General features: G+C 36.2%; 1 protein-coding gene and 1 non-coding gene across 4 annotated transcripts in view; one reads left to right on the forward strand and one right to left on the reverse strand.

The window, feature by feature from the left end:
• Window positions 1–21,641, reverse strand: part of Samd8 (sterile alpha motif domain containing 8) — a 59,945-nt gene that overhangs the window by 27,113 nt on the left and 11,191 nt on the right. For all 3 annotated transcript variants that reach the window (XM_013358895.4, XM_005325874.5, XM_021726704.3), the window contains exon 2: window positions 3,788–4,380. In XM_013358895.4, the coding sequence (XP_013214349.1) occupies window positions 3,788–4,380 (593 nt within the window). The remainder of the gene's footprint in view (window positions 1–3,787; window positions 4,381–21,641) is intronic.
• Window positions 17,740–17,844, forward strand: LOC144367729 (U6 spliceosomal RNA). Its single transcript, XR_013427257.1, has one exon. It is a non-coding gene; the product is annotated as a U6 spliceosomal RNA (small nuclear RNA).

The following is a 21,641-nucleotide window of genomic DNA, read 5'->3' on the forward strand; positions in this document are numbered from 1 at the left end:
AGATGCTACATTTGGTCATTTGGTTAAGCAGACACATGCCAGGTCTTGCTATATTGTAAAGGTACTTTATTCCTTATGTAATTAAGTAATATGTAAGATGATACTTTCAGATCTCCACACTATGCTGCTACCAAATGGCCTTTCACCTTATTAGAGGATGCAAAACAAGTCATGCGACCACATTTATTTGCTGGATAGTGTTCTTGAAGAGCTTCCTGTCTTACCCATTATTTTTTGTTTATTACTGTAGATTTAAAGATTATTTTTCTTTTCAATATATTATAGTCCATTACCATCATTATTCTTTTTGATGTTCCAATTATACTAATTTGTTCAGCAGGAGCCCCTTTAAACCAATTCCTATGTTCTTTTGACGTGTTGCCATTGGTTTGTGCACTTTCCCTGATTTACAGCACAAGATCTACTTCTCTCTTATGTTATACTTTCCTTACCACAGACTTAAAATTGGTCACTTCTCTGAGAAGCCCTGGTCTAGCTCCTTTTCATTGGGAATGGTGGTTATACATGACCATCTATAAGCTCACAGTGTTCACTGCCAAGTTTCAGGGTTTTTTAGTCTGTTTTAATTTTTTTTTTTTTTTAGTTGTAGTTGAACACAATACCTTTATTTATTTATATGTGGTGCTGAGAATCGAACCCAGTGCCTCACACATGCAAGGCAAGTGTTCTACCACTGAACCACAAAATCCCAGACCCCATTGCTGAGTTTTTGTTACAAATCACTTCATATAATTTCATAGAAATTATCCGCATTCTTTTTTATGATTAAATAGTAATTCACTGTGTAGATGTAACCATAGTATATTCAATAGTTTTCCATGGATAAACGTTTAGATTATTGCCAATATTTATAATTATTATAAATAATGTCACAATGTAATGTTTTTTCATATTTGTGAAGAATTACCTTCAGGTAAATTATATTCTCACTTGAATCCATTATAATTGGATTTTTGCCATTATTAACTCTTGCCATAGTCACTGATGACCAATATGTCGCTAAATCCAAAGGCCAATTAATTGCTGAATTACATGACCTTTCTGAGCATTTGACATAGCCAGCTACCCAGCCTTCTTAAAAATACTTTTTTTTGTCTGACTTCTAGGATACTTGTGGAAGTATCTTTCTCTTCAGTCTTCTGAATGGTTTCTCTTTCTCTCGATCTTTTTAAATAGTTTTTCCTTATTTATTTGATTTAAATGCTCTTCCTATTTTTTACTTCTTGTTCCTTAAACATGCCAGAATACTCCCAGTTTAGAATTTTTTGTACCTAGCTGTTTCCTCTGCTATTTCCCCCAACATATCCACATATCTTTTCACCAGATATCCACACACTTTCTTCCTTAGGGATTTTTGTTTATAGGTGGGAAAACTATATAGACTAGGAGATAGAATATTCTAATAACTTATTTTTTTTCTAATAACTTCTTAAACAACTTTCAATCAATTCTCTTTATTTCTCTCTTTATATTTCTATTTTTTTCTCATAACTCTTTCACCTCCAGTATCCACAGCTTTGAGAAATTTGCAATATAAATTAGGTTGATTTTCAGTTTTCTCCATTGCTATTTTAGAATTAGGATATTTTTTGCTAGTTGCCATTCATTCATTCTGCCTTCACACTTCCAAAAATGTATAGCTGTTTTATCTAACCCATCCTGTAGGCTTTAGTACTTAAAAAACAAAAGCAAACAAAAAAAAATTTTAGTTGGGATTTCACAGGGAGCAAAAATGTCATGTGTATGCTATTCTTTCTGTGTATTTGACTGTGTGTGTGTGTTACTGGGAATTGAAGGCAGGGGCTCATTTATGCTAGGAAAGTACTCTACCCACTAAACTACATCCCCATCCCTTTTTAAATTTTAAGATAGCATCTTACTATGTTGCCCAGGCTGGCCTACAACTTAAAATCCTCCTGCCTCAGCCTCCCAAATACTACTGTCTTTTTTTTTTTTTTTTTTTCCCAGTGGTGGGATCAATCCTAGGGTCTCACACATGCCAGGGAAGCACTCTAACACAGAGCTCAATTCCCAGACCCTATCCACCATTGTAATGTGAATATTCTAAAATTATTTCATCTTTCCAGTTGTAGTACACTCTGGTAATCCTAGCAACTCAGGAGGCTTAGACAGGAGGAGCCCAAGTTTGAGGTCAGTTTAGCCTTGAAAAACTTTGTAGTGCCTTGTTTTTATAAAATATTTTGCCCTTGACCTTCCGAAAGTAACTTATAGTATATATATTTTAAGAATATTTTATTTTATTTTGAAATAGAGTCTTACTAATTGTCCAGGCTGACCTGTGGGAGGCCATCCTCGAACGTGATTTGAGTCACCTCCCTGGCTGGGCGAGAGGCGCTTAGGCACATCTTGTGTCCAGAGCTTTCCCCACCTTTCTGAGGTCCGAGGGCTTGTCCCTGTGGAGGCGGACAAGGCTTCATAAATGAAGGTTCAGAACATGAGAAATCTCTAGGGAGTTTTGAATTAAAGAGACAGACTCTAATTACCTTTAAACCAGCTTCAGGACAGCTTCTCCTAGCTCCAGCCTCCTATTATGGTATCGAGGTTTACTGAAGAGGCTAGTGAGAGAGAGAGAGAGAGAGAGAGAGAGAGAGAGAGAGAGAGAGAGAGAGAGAGAATATACTCGAGGGAGTGGACTTTTATTGGGGAACAGAAAATTCTGGAGAAAAGCCCATCCAATGAAGATTAAGGGGGCAGTGTCCCAAGGTCAGGTATGACGACTGGGTCTTTGGGGTAGTGGCCAGACATGCCTCCACAGGGACAAGCCCTTGGACCTCAGAAGGGTAGGGAAAGCTCTGGACACAAGATGTGCCTAAGCACTTCTTGCCCAGCCAGGAGGTGACTCAAATCACGTGTGAGGATGGCCTCCCACAGGCCAGCCTGGGCAATTTAGTAAGACTCCATCTCAAAATAAAATAAAATAAAAAATTCTTAAATACATATACCATAAGTTACTTTCGGAAAGTCAAGGGCAAAATATTTTATAAAAATAAGGCACTACAAAGTTTTTCAAGACTTCTTTTAAATCACAAATATAAAATAGTTCTGTTTATTGTTCTATTATTTTTCATACAATACATATACTATATTCTTTTTCTAAATCCAGTATTTAATAAAAAATAATATTACAATTAAATCCATTTGTACTATTTGTGATAACTCCAATTCATCTGGTGATAAGAGACTGCCCACATTTTCAGAAAAGCAGAACCCTGCTCATCATTAAGGAAAAAAAATAGGGGCTAGGGATATAGCTAGCTCAGTGGTAGAGCACTTGCCTAGTACATATGAGGCACTGGGTTCAATCCTCAGCACCACATAAAAGTCTAAAAATCAATCGATCAAATATACTTCCAGGACACCCTTTCAAAATCTGAAATGTGTAAGGATTAAATCTATACAAAAATAAATTAGGGCTGGGGTTATAGCTTTGTGGTAGAGCACTTGCCTACCATGTGTGAGGCACTGGGTTCAATTCTCAGCAACACATAAAAATAAATAAAATAAAGGTTCATAGAAAACTAAATATATATATATATATATGAAAAATAAGTTAAGCAATGGTCACCTAGGGTTGAACTTTTAAGTTTAGGTAAGGTTTTTACTTTAAATGATTTCAAAATATCTTTTTAATACCACCAGATAAAGCAAATGTAAAGTATATGTCAACCACGACCACAACAACATATTATCACTGCTGTTACCACAGCAATCTTCCACAAACTTAGTATGTAGGAAAAATACTTACCTGTCTAAGAATATATCTGGGAGTGGTGGATAGGTCTGCATGTCAGGCACTCGTTCATGGACTATAACCATAATAAAAGATGTAAACCCGAATACTATAAAAACATATACACAACTTAGTATGGTCTTCCAGTACTCTGGGTCCAATCTTCGAACAGGATGTTTGTTTTTGCCATTCATGTACTGGTACTCATCAGAATTCAAGTCAGTGATGGGTCCATCACAGTCATGTGAAAGTTCACCATTACACAGCCAGTCTGCACTTTGAAGAGCACTGATGAATGGGGTCATGGAACTCATGGGACTGTCACTATTGTAGCCCATTTCTTCTAAAACGTCAATATGTATTTTCTGCAATTTTCGGACAGAAAGCATTAACCTCTTAATGTCCCCTAGGACTTTGATTTCCAGAGGAGGAGACCGGAGATCATATTCAGTCAATGTTAACAGTGTGATTCCATCAAGTCGGTGCTTATTGCATAAAATGTCCACATATTCAAAAAAGCCTTCATCCTTCAGCCACACAGCTACATGCTTGGTAGTCCAACGGCGAATACAGAGTTGATTGGGACCTGCCATTTCTTCCTCCACTGTCTGCCAAGGGAAAATAAGTAAACAAAACAAAAATTTTAGTGTGTTAACAACTCCTTCAAAGACCAAATACACAAAAACATAGCAGAAACAGTCATTTACTTACATTCCCTACTGGATTCTAGAGTCAAAGAAATAAAAATTATTAAATAATAAGTGACTTTTCAATAGATCAACATTATATACATTATATACATATAACCCCCAAAGCAGAAGAAAGGCTAATGAACTAACATTTTTGTTTGTTATTTGTTTTCTGGCGGTGCTGGAGATACACCCAAGGGTCTCATGCATGCTGAGCAAGTGTTTTATCACTGAGTTATATCCTAAGCTCCATGATCTAACATTTTAGAGAAAGTTATTTTACAAACAGCTTTTCCACCATATCAGCCATAACTTATAACTTACTTTAAAAGACTTCTGTTGACAACAGTGGGGAAAAAAAAATCTCATTTTAATACTTTTCATTAAATGATAGCTATAAAAAGCTTTACTGTATGTTAAAAAAATCAAATATCTGAAATCACCATATTCTTAGAAAAAGTATCTTTCCAATTTGAGGCAGAAAAAAACCCCACAAAAGCAAATAGATAATTGTAATGCATCCTGTTGTCATATATAACAAATTAAAATGAAAAGAAAAAACTCTGCACTTCCCACTTAGACAAATTACAATATTTAACGTCTAGGAAAAAAACTTTTTTGTTTCATTACTTTTGTCATCATTATCAATATCATAATCAAAAGCAATTGTTTATTGTAAATTTCCACATTGGTGGGACCAAGGCATGTCTGTCTTGTCAGGTTGATCAATGTGTTACTTGAACAATAGTAATAAATAAATGCCCTGTCAGAGTCCTTAAAAAAAAAAAAAAAAAGCAAATAGATAACTGCATAAAATGATTTCTCTAACAGATATTGAGCCTTTAAACTAGTTATAAATTGGGGTCTTAATAAGAACTCAGTTACTTCTATATTGTGAATATCTCATTATAGAATGGAATAAGACATTTTTGGGATTTTAGTGATAATTTTTTAAATGGTCTTTTCAATTAACATATAAGTTTGATGACCTATACTTTATATTACAGTTATAAAAGGCCAATATTATATGTTTTAAAAAGCACTTATTAATTTTACTATTTTTATCCTATTAAGATGTTTATGTCATTTTCCTATTGTAAAACTTTCAGTTACCCTGGACTATATCAGGTTTATAAAGTATATCAGATAAATGGGAGACAAAGTCCTACATAGGGGTTAAAAAAAGAAAGGAAAAACATTATTTCTCAAATGTACCTCCTCAACTACTAAAGCCTGTGTGTTTTCTGACATTTTTCTAAATCTCTAAATAGTGACTCTATTTCCTTCTGAGATGATTTTCAAAATGTGACGGGGAAACTTTAAAGCATTTTTTTAAAATATGAAAAAAAATGATACAATGAACATACATGTGCCCACAACACAGTTTTGGGGGGGGGTCAAAAAAGTTCCAATACAAAAGTTCTATTTCTTAATCTGGATGGATACTAGTTATATAGGTATGCTCCTTCTATGAAAAATCATCATGCTACATATTTATGATCTATACTTTTCTGTATATATGCTAACATTTATTTTAAAAGAGCACTTTAAAAAGCAAGACTAAAGATTATATACAAATTTATCCTGAAAGATAAACCAATGTCCTTCACAATGTCATGGATAACATATTCTCCTCCTCTCCTCCCAGATGTAATATCTCCTAGCTTTGGTGTTTATCATTGCTTTTTGCATTTTGTGCTATGAAAACCTTCTATAGTTCCTTAGGCTGAGGACATTGAAAAGCAGATGGTACATGCATTCTTCCCTATCCACACAAACTTCTTGCCATGAAGACTTAAAATAATTCAGCAAAAACAGATACTTTAATAAGTACCACTTGCATCATCAAATTATTCTAAAAAGAAACACACTTGATAAAATTCCACCCACAGATGAGTGACAAGAAAATGTCAGCTAATCATAAGTATTTATTTCTTAATTACTTAATCCAAGTTTTTAGAAGGCTTAAACCATATTCTGTTTCCAAATAGAACTTTTGGTTTTATCAATCCTATAGTTTTTTAGTCTTAGAAAATTAAAATCAAATCCATCTAAAGGAGTTCATATTTTCTTAAAGTTTACTGCAACATTACAAAAAAACTCTGACTCAACTCTTTTTTAAATTTTTTTATTTGTTCTAACTTATTTGTACATGACAGAAGAATACAAATAGTACAATATTTCAATTCTTTGGTTGTACACGGTGTAGAGATGCACCACTCATCTCACTCAATTCTTTTAAGCTACAGTGTATCATTCTCCACCCCAAATGTTAAGGAACTATGATTTGTGGAATTTGCACATTGATATAACATATATTATTATTTTTTTAAACTTTATTTACTTATTTTTTTAGAGAGAGAGAATTTTTAATATTTATTTATTTTTTAGTTTTCAGCGGATATAACATCTTTTGTTTGTATGTGGTGCTGAGGATCGAACCCGGGCCGCACGCATGCCAGGTGAGCGGGCTACCGCTTGAGCTACATCCCCAGCCCCAACATATATTATTTGACACTATTTATCATATAGCATATATAAAATTTTATTAAAAATTTGGTTTTGCTCTGTTTTGGTTCATATACACAGCTAGGTAGTTTATTCTATCTACTTATTCTACCTTACATATCTCCTTTTCTTCTAAGTATACTCTAACTAAATTACTTGATCCTTAGATAGCCAGCAAGCATATGCTACAAAAATCAACAACAGTTATGATGCAGCAACCTGAGAAAGAAGCACACTCATAACAACAAGGCCAGATTTCTTCATTATATTCATTACATTTCTATTCTGCTGCCTTCCCCCTTTAACAGCTTACCACCAATGGGTTCCAAGTCACTCCCATGCTTGTAGCATTATTCTTCAGTACAGTTTCATCTCATATTCTACTCAAAATGATTCTTCTTTCAATTTTTTTTTCTTTCCTGTTTTTCCCTGTCTTAGCTCATAGTTCTTTACAACCTCCACCAAGCAAATGAGCTTAAGGGCTTTGAAGCTGATGTTTTAGCTGCTAGAAAATAGGAGTTATCATGCATAGAAGCCTCATAGAAGTCTTTGAGTCTGGTGTGGGAAGGCCCTAAAAGCATGATACATTTCACTGTTCTGCTTCATCAGGTCAGTGCATGCCCTTTAATTATATGGTACTACATAATAGTTAGAGACACTAAATCACTATGTAACTATGTTGTGGAGGCCTGCATTAAAGAGATATATTAAAAGATGATAAAAAGGTTTAGGGTCCATTTAATATTTATGTTGTGCCACAGGAATTACAGGGAACAGAAGACGTTGAACAAAAAAGAGATACAGGTTTCATACAAATCAATAAAATGAAGAAATTAGATTAGTGAATGCTTTCATTTTTAACTAAAACTGGTTTGAATCAATTATCATTTAAAGGACTCCTGCTTCTGGCCAAGATGTAGTAACAAGGACTAAATTTATTTACTTTCAGACCTGAAACAACCAAAAAAACTTGGCAAAATATATGGGAGGTGGGGGTCAAGACAGCGGACATCAGGTAAATCCATTAGGGACAGGAAACCACTAAGGTGGGCTCTATCACCCTAGCTTACTTCTTTTGAAGGCTTTCAAGTCATAAAGGCATAGAATGAGAAACCCAGATGAGGCCTAACGGACTAGAGCTCACTTGAGGAAATAAAATTAAAAGTCTGGGGTGATCACAGTGGCTAGCGTTCGCAGGATGAATACTAGAGAAGATAAATACACACAGAGGGAGAACTCCAGAGATTTGCAGATGGTCTCCCTTGAATACTGAGTTGAATGCTGATCAATGTGTGCATAGAAGGAAACTAACTAAGACAGAGAAATACCATCCAAAACAATTCCTGGCACTCACAAAGGCCAAGAAAAATGCCTATCCCAAATAGCCAGACTGGAAGAAAAAAAAAAAAAAAAAAGCTCATGATTCATGGGGTTTGGGGTACCATACAAGAAAGATCTTGCCATTGTAGTGAGGCAAAATTAACTCTAAAGCAGTAGTTTTTAACTAATGCTAATTCTCCTCACTCTTTAGGGATATTTGGCAATAACTAGAGACATTTTTGATTGTCCCAACTGGGGGGCAATGCTACTGGCATTTAGAGTAAAGATCAGGGATGCTGATAAAAATTCTATAATGCTGGGGAGTGATACTGACCAAATTATATTGTTATGTTGTGTATTGCATGCATGTACAAATATATAACAACAAATCTCATCAGTATATACAACTATAATGCACCAATTAAAAAAAAATGTGGAAAGGGCTGGGGTTGTGGCTCAGTGGTAGAGTGCTCACCTAGCAAGTGCGAGGCCCTGGGTTCAATCCTCAGCACCACATAAAAATAAACGAACAAAATAAAGGTATTGTGCCCAATTATAAATGTGGAAAAAGGGGCTGGAGTTGTAGCTCAGTGGTAGAGCATTTACCTCACAAATGTGAGGCACTGGGTTGGATCCTAGCACCCCATAAAAATAAATAAAGTCATTGAGTCCATACACAACTAAAAAATGTATTTTAAAAAATGTGGAGAAAAAGTTCTATAATGCACAGGACTCCTTTCCCTCCCCCAAAAATGGATCATTTGGCTCAAAATATTGGTGCAGAGATGGCCACTGTGATACATGCTTGTAAACCCAGCTACTTAGGAGGCTGAGGCAGGAGGATTGCAACATGAGCAACTTAGTGAGGTTCTGTCTTAAAATAAAAAATAAAAGGGGTAGGGATGTAGGTGTTCAGTACTAAGTGCCCCTCCTTCAATCTCCAGTACTGGAGGGTGGGTAGGACACTATCTCTTGAGAAAGGATGACTACACTAAACCTATCTCTGGTCCTGTGATAAGGGCTCTCCAGGAACAAAGAGAGGCAGACATGGCACACTCAGTAACCAGGTATGCATGCACGACTGTTAGGCAACGTGGCACAGTCAGTATCTATGTGCATATGAGGAGTTGCAACTGTTGCAGTTCTAGAGTACAAAAAACCCAATCAGAAGGTATGTTACCATATTGGGGAGACAAAGGGACTACCATGCAAGGGCAGAGAGACTGGACTATCAACACCCCCTCTATGCTTGGGGCTCAGACTTTGGAAACTAATCCGCTGAGCCAGCGCTGACATTAATAAATGCTGCTTCCTACTGAAAGCCCTGGTGTGTCTGTGCAAGAATCCTCCAACAGTCCAGCCTAACAGATCTTAAAAGAATCAAAAGGATCAAATTGTTTTCAAGCAATTTAATTTTATTTCACAACCAGTTCAGGAATATTAATAGGAGAAATATAAAAGTATTCAGAATTCAAAAGGTAAAATTCATAATATCTGGCACCCAGCCATAGCTTATCAGGCATGCAAAGCAGGAAACTGAGAAAAATACATCAAGACAGAAATTGATTCATACCTAATAAAGGATAAAAGAATTAGCATGTAGATAAGAAAATCAACAGGTATAATAACTGTATTATGTTTTTTAAAGTTAAGAGACATGGACACATTAAAAAAAAGACTAAATTTGAAATTTTACAGATGAAATTATATTATCATTGATGGAAAATACATTGGATGAGATTAAGAGCTGACTGTGTTGCCAGGCCAGGTGCAGCATTCCTATGCTCCCAGTGACTCAGGAGACTGAAAAAAAAAAAAAAGGTAAAAAGAGCTAATCTTGTAATAGGGACCCTTTAAAACTGGGGATTTAAAGGAGGACCCAGTAATTGCCTTTTGCTCCTGTGACATGTTCTCTCTTAGTTCTTTCCAGCTTATCTCAATTCCAGTGAGTCCTATGGGTCTACACCCTAAGACAGGCACCAATGCTCTTCCCACCCCCCAGGCAGGAAAAATCACCTCATAAAGGGAATCAAATTGCTCCCCTCAAGCAATGATGACTTCTCTGGCGGATCAGGACCCCACAGAACCTGTCCTGAGATAATGATCAACCAGTTCTTTTAGTACCTGAGGACAGGTCTTATTAGGACACTGGTACTGTAGTAGGTACTGTTCCTTCCCAGTATGGAAAATAGTTTTTTACTTTACCACCACCTGTCTCTCTGACTGGGTTCTCCTGGTTGCCAAAAACTGGAAGAAGGGAGAGTTATTGTCTAATGAGTACAGTTCCAGTTTCGGAAGATAAAAACAGTTCTAGAGATAGGTGGTTGTAAAAGCTGCATACAATGTTAATGTACTTAATGTTAATGAACTATACACTTTAAATATATCTAACTATATATATTGTGAAGGGGGCATGGAGAGCAGGCTGTGCTCTGCTCTGAGTTACTGCATGATGTATAGAACAGAAGTTTTCAGGCTATGCCTAAACCTGTGTTTCTTCATTTTGTAAAGCAGTAGTTTACCAAACGCTACTCAATTTTGATTTTAAGTGCTGAGGTGAAATGGGACTACACCTTGTTTATACAAGAAAACAACCACTATCTGCCTGGCCATAAGGCATAAATCCATAATAAATCAATCGTGCCAATAAAAATAACCACCTGTGAACTTATCAGAATTAATCAGAAGCACATGGATGCATGGGCATTACTCATTAGCTTTACTTTAACACACCAGACCACCAAATGAAGCAACTGCCTAACTCAAGGGCCATAAAAGGTAGAATCCCCTGAGACTAAACATGGAGACATTCTAACCTATTACCTGGTCAGGAGCATTGCATAGGAAAATCATCAAAGTGGGGCTTTAGCAGAGTTTGGTTTCTCCTGCTTGTGATGACCACTCCAAGTTGACATCTCAAGCTGACACTCCTAGATAACACTAGGAAACTGCCATCTGTCTGAACCTTGGCTTAGAATAGTATGTTCCAGAGTTTTGATATCTCTGTACCCTGAACAATTTCTTCAGCTAGCTGGTTCATAATCTTATCTGTCCATCTTTAGTGACTGCATTTGCATGTGTTCTTTGTCTTGCTCATTGAGCTCTTCATCCCCCCCCCCACATCTACACCCCCAACCACAGCTGTCTTAATCTTTTCCTAGCCTTTCTGAAACCTATATGAAATTAAAATTAGAATAAAAGAACTTGTGTTTTCTTGTCTAATGACTACCAGGTAACTCAAGACATAAACATGTTTTGGTCTATGTTAACCACAAAGCTCATTCATGACCGGACTGAACTCCAGGTGCTTTATTGCCTCAGTCCTTTTTAAATTTTTTTAAAAATATCTTTAAAAAAATTTTTTTTCAGTTGTAGTTGGACACAAAACCTGTATTTTATTTATTTTATTTTTATGTGGTGCTGAAGATCGAACCCAGCGTCTCGCACGTGCTAGACAAATACTCTACAGCTGAGACACAACCCCAGCCCCACTTTTTCATTTTTTTATATTGAGAGAGGCCTCACTAATTGCCCAGGCTGGCCTAAAACTTGCAATCTTCCTGCCTCAGCCTCCTGAACCACTGAGATTACAGACGTGTGACACTACCCCAGCACAACCTAATGTGTTTTTAACTGGATATCTCCAAATGAGATGGACATCTTGCAAAAGAGAAAGAATATAAAAAATAATAGTTGAAATAATAATAGTCCCAATTTTTCCAAATCCAGTGAAAACTATAAACATACATAGAAAACATAAAAGCTAAATAAACTCCAAACCTAAGAAATAAGAGGGCTAAGGATATAGTTCAGTAGTAGAGTGCTTAACTAGCTTAGACCCTAGGTTCAACCTCAGCATTACAAAATAAAGAAGAAACTAACATAATCATACTGCTCAAAACCAGTGACAATGAGAAAATCTTAAAAGCAAAAGAGGTACTCAACCACTGAGCTAAAATGCTTAGGGGCTCCCTAAATTGCTGAGGTTGGCTTTAAACACTTGTAGTTCTCCTACCTCAGCTCCTGAGCTGTTGAGATTACAGGTACATGGCTCTGTGCCAGGTTTTTTTTTTTTAATTTTTAAAAAAATTTTCACTGGGAACAAAACAAACTAGATTACAATGAAACTGCATATATCTATTTTTTGTTGTTGTCTATTTGTTTATTACTACGGATGGAACCTGGGATGTTATATCACTGAGTTACATTCCCAATCCTTTTTTTGACATATGGTCTTGCTAAGTTGCTGGGAGTCTTGCTAAATTGCAAGGCTGATCTCAACTGTCTTTTTTTTTTCTTTTTTTTGTACCAGGGGTTCAATCCAGGGCACTTTACTGCTGAGCTACATCCTCAGTTGTTTATTTGGTTGTTTGCTTTTTGAGACAGGATCTCCCTAGGTTGCTGAGACTGGCCTTGAATTTTCAATCCTCCTTCATTAGCCTCCCCAGTTGCTTGATTACAGGCATAAGCCTCTGTGTCAAGCATAAAATAATACATTTAAAATACTAAAAGGAAAAATAAAAAGTCATCCAGTGAATGTCTTTCAAAAATAAAGGTGAAACACCTTTGTCAGACACACAGAAGCTGACCCATTTCATCAGCAACAGGCTTACACTACAAGAAATGTTAAAAAAGAAAGTTCTTCAGGCAAGGAAAAAAAATATGAAAATATGATTCTAAAACAGAGGAAGAACACTAGAAATGGTTACTACATAGATAAACACATTTTTTTCTTACTATTTATATTTCTTTAAAAGATAATTTACTGGGCTGGGAGTGTATTCAGGAGTAAAGCACCTGCCTAATATCTATGAGGTCCCGGGTTCAAGTACCAACACCACACACACAAAAAAAGGAAAACAAAAAGGCAATGCAATATGGAATTATATTACAATATTACAGAGTAAAATACATGTCAACCAAAGCACAAAAATTGGGAGAAGTGAAAAAATACCAACTACTAAAACTTAAAAAAAAAATGGAGTTATTGTTAATAAGCCAACAGGGGAGATTAAAATAGGGCTGGAGATATGGCTCAATGGCTGAGTGACCCTAAGCTCAATCTCCAGTACCCCAAAACAAAAACAAAACAAAACAAAACAAAACCCACTGAATTCAAAAGAAGGCATAGGCAGAACAAAATGGGAGAAAACCAGAAAAGACAAAGACAGAAGATGTTACATAACCATATCAATAATCACATTAAATGTAAAAGTCTTGGACTGAAGAAATAGTTCAGCTTGCCTAGCACGTAGGAGGCCTTGGGTTTGAATCCTAGAAGTGGGGGCAGGGAGGAGAGGAAGAAAGAAAAAGTAAATGCCTTAGGTACTCCAACTGAAGGGCTGAGAATTTGGCTGTGGGGCTGCAGTGGCATACGCCTATAATCCTAGCTGCTTGGGAGACCAAAGTAGAAGGATCCTAAATTCAATGTCAGCCTCAGAAATTTAGCAAGACCTTATTTCAAAACAAAACAAAAAGGATTGAGGGCAGATGATAGACCCAACCTAATCTTTTCTTAAAATTGGGAGCCATCTCACCACAAAGCCATGTAAAGATAATTTCGGCTTTACTATAAATTACTGCAAATTCTGAACCTCCTTGGAATGCCTGCCCGTGCCTTGAACTCACCCATGCCTGGCTCTCTGACCAGATAGCAGCCCTCTATGAAACTTAGTGACACCTCATAAATATTGGCCTTCCCTGGCCAGACAACAACCCTCTCTGAGGCTCTAATGGTCCTCATAAATTCTGATGTTGGGGCCAGCAAAAAATGTAAACTACCATTAGTGTGATGCTTGTCAGAGTTCTGTTATCTGTAACCCCCCACATGTAACTTTCTGGGCTATAAAGCTGGGCTGCAGGAAAGCTGGGGTTGCTGTCTTGTTCCCGTGGTTTTGGGAGGGAGAGGCAGCCCTGCCAGTCGAAATAATAAGCTTGCTTTAATTTGATTTTAATTGGAGTCAGTGGTCTTTTCTTGCATCCTGGTCTAACACAGAGATTGAAATTATCTGAAAATATGCAACTGAATGTTGTCTGTGAGAAATATAATTTAAAAATAGAGAGAGGTTAAAAGAATGGGAAAAATAATACCATGTTAACACTAATTAAATCAGCTGGGTACTTACATTGTTATTAGAAACAGATTTCAGAGCAAAGATTATAATTAAAATTTAAAATTTTTTTTTTAGTTGTAGATGGACAAAACACCTTTATTTTGTTTATTTACTTTTAGGAGGTGCTGAGTTTCGAACCCAGTGCTTCACACCTTAGGCAAGCACTCTACCACTGAGCTACAACTCTAGCCTAGGAATTTTTTTAAAAATATTTTTAAATTGTAGTTGTTGGGCTGGGGATGTGGCTCAAGCCGTAGCGCGCATGCGTGCAGCCCGGGTTTAATCCTCAGCACCACAAACAAAGATGTTGTGTCTGCCGAAAAACTAAAAAATAAATATTAAAAAATTTTCTCTCTCGCTCTTAAAAAAAAAAATGTAGTTGAACACAATACCTTTATTTATTTATTTTTATGTGGTGCTTAGGATGGAACCAAGGGCCTCGCACGTGCTAGGCAAGCGCTCTACCGCTGAGCCACAATCCCAGCCCTAGCCCAGGAGTATTTTTAAAGGTCATTTCATAATGATGACAAAGAAATCCTAAGGGTATATATACTAAATAACATGTGAAGTAAAGCTGGTAGAACGGCAAGGAGAAATAACTCCACAATTTTAGTAATCAATTATCTTCTTTCTATAATTGATCAATAAGCACTGATCAAGATAGACCATATTATAGGCCCTAAAACCAGTCGGGGTAGACCTAAAAAGGTTCAAGTCATACTAAACATGTTCTGTGACTATGATGCAATTAAATTAGAATCTGGGCACAGTGGTGTACATCTATAATCCTAGCAGCTCAGGAGGCTAAGGCAGAAGGATTACAAGTTCAAAGCCAGCCTCAGTAACTTAGCAAGGCCCTATCTCAAAAAAAAAAAAAAAAAGAGGGGCTGGGGATGTGGTAGAGTGATTAAGCGCCACTGGATTTAATTGCTGGTTCCAAAATAAATAAATAAATAAATGTTTTAAAAATAATAAAAAATTAGAAATCAGTAACAGAAAGATCTCTAGAAAGTTTCCCAAATATCTGGGAACTAGGGGCTGAGGCAAGAGGATTGCAAGTCTAAGGTCAGCCTCAGACCTGGCTCAGTGGTAGAGCGCTCACCTGGCATGTGTGAGGCACTGGGTTCGATCCTAAGCACAACATAAAAAATAAAATAAAGGTATTTTGTCCACCTACAACTAAAAAATAAATGTTAAAAAAAATATTTGGGAACTAAATAATACACGTAGGTCAAAGAATTCAAATGGAAAAACATTTGATCTGAACACCAATGAAAACATCACAACACCATAGAACTTACGGGATGCTGCTAAACGCAGTGTTTGGACAATTTTGATAGAACTAAATACCTACATTAAAAAATGATGGAAGGTCTCAGATCAGTAGCCTTGGCATTTACAAAACACAGGATCTAGATAAAGATAAAATTAAACCCAAAATAGAAGGAAAATAATAGATAATAGCAGAAATCAGTAACAATGATAACAGAAATAACAATAAAGAAAAATCAGGGCTGGAGTTGTGGCTCAGTGGTAGAGTGCTTGCCGGGCATGTGTGAGGCCCTGAGTTCAATCCTCAGTACTACATGTAAATAAATAAACAAAAAATGATCCATTGACAATTTTTAAAAAGCAATAAAGAAAAATCAGTAAAACCAAAAGTTGATTCTTTGAGGTCAATAAACTGATAAAACTTTTGGCCATAATCAAAAAAGACAATGAGAAATCTAAAAATTACCAATGTCAGAAATAAAAATGGTGACATCACCACATATCCTTCAGATATTTAAAGGATAATAAGGGAATTTACACAAATAAGTTTGCTAATTTAGATGAAATGGACAAATTCCTGAAAAGAGAAATTACCAAATGTCACTCAAGAATAATAATTCTGTATCTACTAAAGAAATTTCTGATGCAGCTAAAAATATTCTTTTTTTTTTGAGAGAGAGAATTTTTAATATTTATTTTTTAGTTTTCGGCGGACACAACATCTTTGTTTGTATGTGGTGCTGAGGATCGAACCTGGGCCGCACGCATGCCAGGCAAGCGCGCTACCCTTTGAGCCACATCCCCAGCCCAGCTAAAAATATTCTGACAAAACAAATTTCAGACCTAGAGGGCTTCACTGCTAAGTGACAACAAGCATTCAAAGAAGAATATCAAATTCTCTACAAACCCTTTCAGAAAAAGAAGGAATATTTCTGAATTCGTTCTGAGGCAAGTGTTACCCTGATACCAAAGCCAGATAAGAAATTACAAAACTACAAACTGATATTTTTAATGAACAGAGATGCAAAAATTCAAAACAAATCAAATCCAACATATACAAAAGAATAATATATTATAAGCAAGTGACATTTATCCCAAGAATTATTCAAAGATAATTTAACACTTGAAATACAAAATAATTAATCATATTAACAAGCTAAATCAGAGAAATAACAAGATCATCCAAAAGATGAAGAAAAGCATTTGACAAAAAGTAGCATCCATTCTTGTTAAAAATTCTCAGCAAACTTACAAAGAAATTTCATCACCTTCATAAAGGGCATCTTTGATAAAAACTATAACATCATTTTGCTAAAAATATTTTTAGTACATCTATTTATTTATTTATTTAAAAGTGGTGCTGAGGATGGAACCCAGTAACTTGCACATGCTAGACAAGCACTCTGCCACTGAACCACAACTCCAGCCCCAACTAACATCATTTTTTTTTTGTAGTTGTAGATGGACAGAATGCCTTTATTTTATTTGTATATGAAGCTAAGGATCGAACCCAGTGTCTCTTGCATGCTAGGCAAGCGCTCTGCCACTGAGCTACAGCCCTAGCCCCCAACTAACATCATTTTTTAAAAAAATTTTTATTTATTTTTTTAGTTTTCAGCAGACACAACATCTTTGTTTGTATGTGGTGCTGAGGATCGAACCTGGGCCGCACGCATGCCAGACGAATGCACTACTGCTTGAGCCACATCCCCAGCCCCCTAACATCATTTTTTAAAAAAAAAATTTTGTAGTTGTAGATGGACAGAATGCCTTTATTTTGTCAATTTTTATGTGGTGCTAAGGATTGAACCCAGTGCCTCACGCATGCTAGGCAAGCACTTTGCCACTGAGCCCACTAACATCATTTTTAATGGAGAAAGACTGAATGCTTTCCTTCTAATATCAAGAACAAGGCAAGACTGTTTTCATTTTTATAAAAGATTATAAGTTCTTCAAGTTCAATAAGGCAAGAAGAAATAAAAGGTATACAGATTGAAAAGGAAAAAATAAAACAGCTTGATCATTTATGTAGAAAATCCAACGATGCTTGCTTCAGCAACAAACAATGCTTGCTTTGGAACACATATACCAAAATTGAAACAATACACAGAAGATCAGCATAGCACCTACGCAAGATGACATGCAAAGTCACCAAATACTTATTCCATATTGCTTTGGTCAGGGGGTGTAACTCAGCAGTAGAATGCATGGTTAGCATGCAGGAAGCCCTCGCTCCAATGCCCAGAACCAAAAAACTTCAACATGATCCATCAAAAAAAAAAAAAAAAAAGTGGAGGAACATGAAGGCGAGCGCTCTACCACTGAGCCACAATCCCAGCCCCTCTTTTTTTTTTTTTTTTTTAGTATTTATTTTTTAGTTATAGGTGGACACAACATCTTTATTTTACTTTATGTGGTGCTGAGGATTGAACCCAGTGCCTCATGCATGCTAGGCAAGCACTCTACCACTGAGCTACAGCCCTGGCCCCTCTCAGCTTCTTTACTACCAAAAATGAATTGCTTTCCTTTGCTCTGCCCTTCCACCATTATTTTCTACTTCACCACAGGCCCATAGCAATGGAGCCAGCCAACCATGGACTAAAACCTCTGAAATCATGAGCCAAAATAAATCTTTGTTCCTTTCAGATGTTTATGTCAGGCATTTTAGTCACAGTGACAAAAAGCTGATTAATACAATAATAAAGAATAATAATCCAAAATTATTCTTTCTTTCTTTTCTTCTTCTTTTTTTTTTTTTTGCAGCAGGATTGGGTGGGGTGGGGTGGGGCTGGGGTTAGAATATTGGGTCTCATGAGTGTTAGGCAAATGCTTTAATCACTGAGTTACATCCCTGTCCTAAATTGATAGTTGGTCTGTATTTCACTTGAGATGACAATCAAAAAGAAGTATATTCTAAAATCACGAGTGATTAAAAAAGTACTTAAGGATCAAAGGTTGGTACTATATTATCAATACATGGGAAAAATAGTCCACTTCTGCAGAATCTATCAGTAGGCATTAGTTAAACTTCATTCCAAGTTGTAGATAACAGGTTAAAACAAAAGCATTCAACTGTTTTGCACAGAGTTGGACAAAAGATACCTTATCTGGTTAAAATTTTTTGAAAACTGTAAAAAGAAAAAAAATCAATTATCAGTATGTCAACTATTTTAAATTTCTTTTCTCTCTAAACAAGTTTAGTTCCTCCTATTCAGAAATTTCAGCAGCCTAAGAGCAAAAGAATTATTTTTTCTATCATGTTTGTATCTATACACTTGATAAAATGAAAAAAAACTCAAAATAAGCATAACTTTAAATTTGTTATTCCTTAATATCAGTGTAGCTATTCTTTAATCAATCAGTTTTGCATCCCATTAAGTGATCCAAATCTTTTCACAACAATATAAATATCTCAATTGCGTTTTACCACATTAAAACTGCAAATATTGTGCTTAACAAACTAAGCACAGTCTATAACTACAAAAAAAGATAATGACTCACAACAAACTCATTCCCTCTTCTGCCCTGTTGTTTTGCCCCACCTTATCTCTGTGACTGTCTAGCTGCGGGACAATCTGGTCACTAATGGAAAAGCAGACTTAAATAAAAGGATCATTACCATCTATACTTACCACTAACTCAGGGTCTATGGTAGATATGATGAACTGGCACTCAGTATCCTTTCCACACACTCTCTCTAGTTGTTTCCTTTAAATTGAGCCTGAAAAGCTAAACATTTTTCTTGTAGATAGAGGTCTAAATGTGAATTAGGACCAATCAACAAAAGCTCTGACATGAGATGTGGAAAGCAAAAGTGAAATAGAGACTAGATTGAGAACAGTGGAAATGTTACTTTGTGTGTGTTTGTGTGTGTGTGTATGCATAATTTCCAATTTTAATCACTAACTTAAGAGTCAGGAGCTAGCTGCAGTTGAGGGGCAGCAGAACAGGCTGCAGATTGTGTATGTGTGTGTATGTGTGTGTAGTAAACTATATATACAGTTTATCATTTCAGCCATTTAGAATGTACAGTTCTGCCCATTAAGTACACTCACACTATTGTGCAACCATCACCACCATCTATCACTGGAACTTTTTCATCATCTCAAACAGAAATTCTGCACCCATTAAGCAGTATCTTCCCATCTTCTCTCACTTGAGCACCTAGTAACCACTAATCTACTTCCTGTTGCTATGAATTTACATTTTCTAGATATTTCATTTAAGTAGAATCATACAATATTTGTCCTTTTATGTCTTGCTTGTTTCACTTAGGATAATGCCTTTAAGCCTCATCCATGTTGTAACATGTCAGATTTCCTTCCTATTAAAGGCTGAAAAATATTCCATTATATGTATAATTCACAATTATTTATCCATTCACTTATCAACAGACACTTGGGTTGCTTTCCCCTTTTGGGTACTGTAAAAAAGGCTGCTCTGAACCTGGACTACAAATACCTGTTCAAATCTCTAATTTCTTTCGGGTATATACCCCAAAGTGAAACTGGCTGACTTCTACAATAACTCTCTTTAATTTTTTGAGGAGTCACCACACCATTTTCCATTTTATCAGCAATGTGTACAATAGGTTCTAATTTCTCCATATTCTCATCAACAATTATTTCTTGCTTGGAGTTTTTGTTTGTTGGTTGGTTGTTTTTGTTTTTTAGTTGTAAATAGACATATACCTTTATTTTATTTAATTATTTTTTATGTGGTACTGAGAATAAAATCCAGGGGTGTTAGGCAAGTGCTCCACCATTGGGCTACAAGCCCAGCCCTGGGTGGCTGGCTTTAATAACAGCTATTCTAATGACTTTAAAGTTGTTATCATGGTGTTTTAGTCAGCTTTTTGCTGCTGTGACTGTTAAGATCTGACCATACTATTTTTAGGAGGAAAAGTTTACTTCAGGGCTCACAGTTTCAGAGGTCTCAATCTACAGATAGCAGGCTCCGTTCCTCAGGGCTCAAGGTGAGACAGAACATTATGGCAGAAGAGTGTGGCAGAGGCAAGCAGCTCACATGATGATCAGAAAGCAGAGAGAGAGGTCTCTACTTGTCTGATACAAATATACACCCCAAAGCCATGCCTCCAATGCCCACCTCCTCCAGCCTTACTCTATCACTTCAGTTACCACTCAGTTAATCCCTACCAGGGAATTAATTAACTGATTGGGTTAAGACTCTTATAATCCAATAATTTTTCCTCTGAACCTTCTTTTATTGTCTCACCCATGAGCTTTTGGGGGACACCTCACATCCAAACCACAATACATGATTTTGATTTGATTCCCCTAACAATTAGTAAAGCTAAACATCTTTTGATACGCATATTGGACATACTGTGTTTTTTGTTTTTTGAGAAATGCCTAATTCAAGTCCTTTGTCCATTTTTCAATCAGGTTGTTTTGTTTTTCTGGTGTTGAGATGGTGTGTTCTTTAAACTCAATAGTTTCATGTTGGTCTCCAACTTTCTGACTGTGACAAAGGTGGTACTCCTCTACAGGCCAGTTCAAATCATGTTCTACAAGTCATTCCTAGCAGCTCAGACCAGAGCCTAGAGAAGTTTTTGTCTCTTGCAAATGAACCCTTCTGGGACATAAAACATGTAAATCCTCAGTCCTTTGTAATCTTTCAGAGCAAGTGAAGTACCCAAAATTAAAGGCTTCAAGCTCTCAGGTTAGGGTCCACATTCAGGTTCAAATCTAGATAAGTAAGTTCACATTGTTTCCCTTAACTATCTGGGAAACTAAGCAGGATATGGTTTTCTCCTCCATGCTCATTATTAAATATATAAATAAATACACACACACACACACACACACACACACACTAGCATTCTTTGGAATGTATTACATTTTGTTTCAGTTAACTATACAACTTTTTTTTCAACTAAGCACTTAGTGTCTGTGGAAAGACTTGAGTGAAAAAAAAAAAGTTCCATTAATAATAAACAAAAGCTCT

Source organism: Ictidomys tridecemlineatus, chromosome 1 (assembly GCF_052094955.1).
Source record: "Ictidomys tridecemlineatus isolate mIctTri1 chromosome 1, mIctTri1.hap1, whole genome shotgun sequence".
Lineage (NCBI taxonomy): Eukaryota > Metazoa > Chordata > Mammalia > Rodentia > Sciuridae > Ictidomys > Ictidomys tridecemlineatus.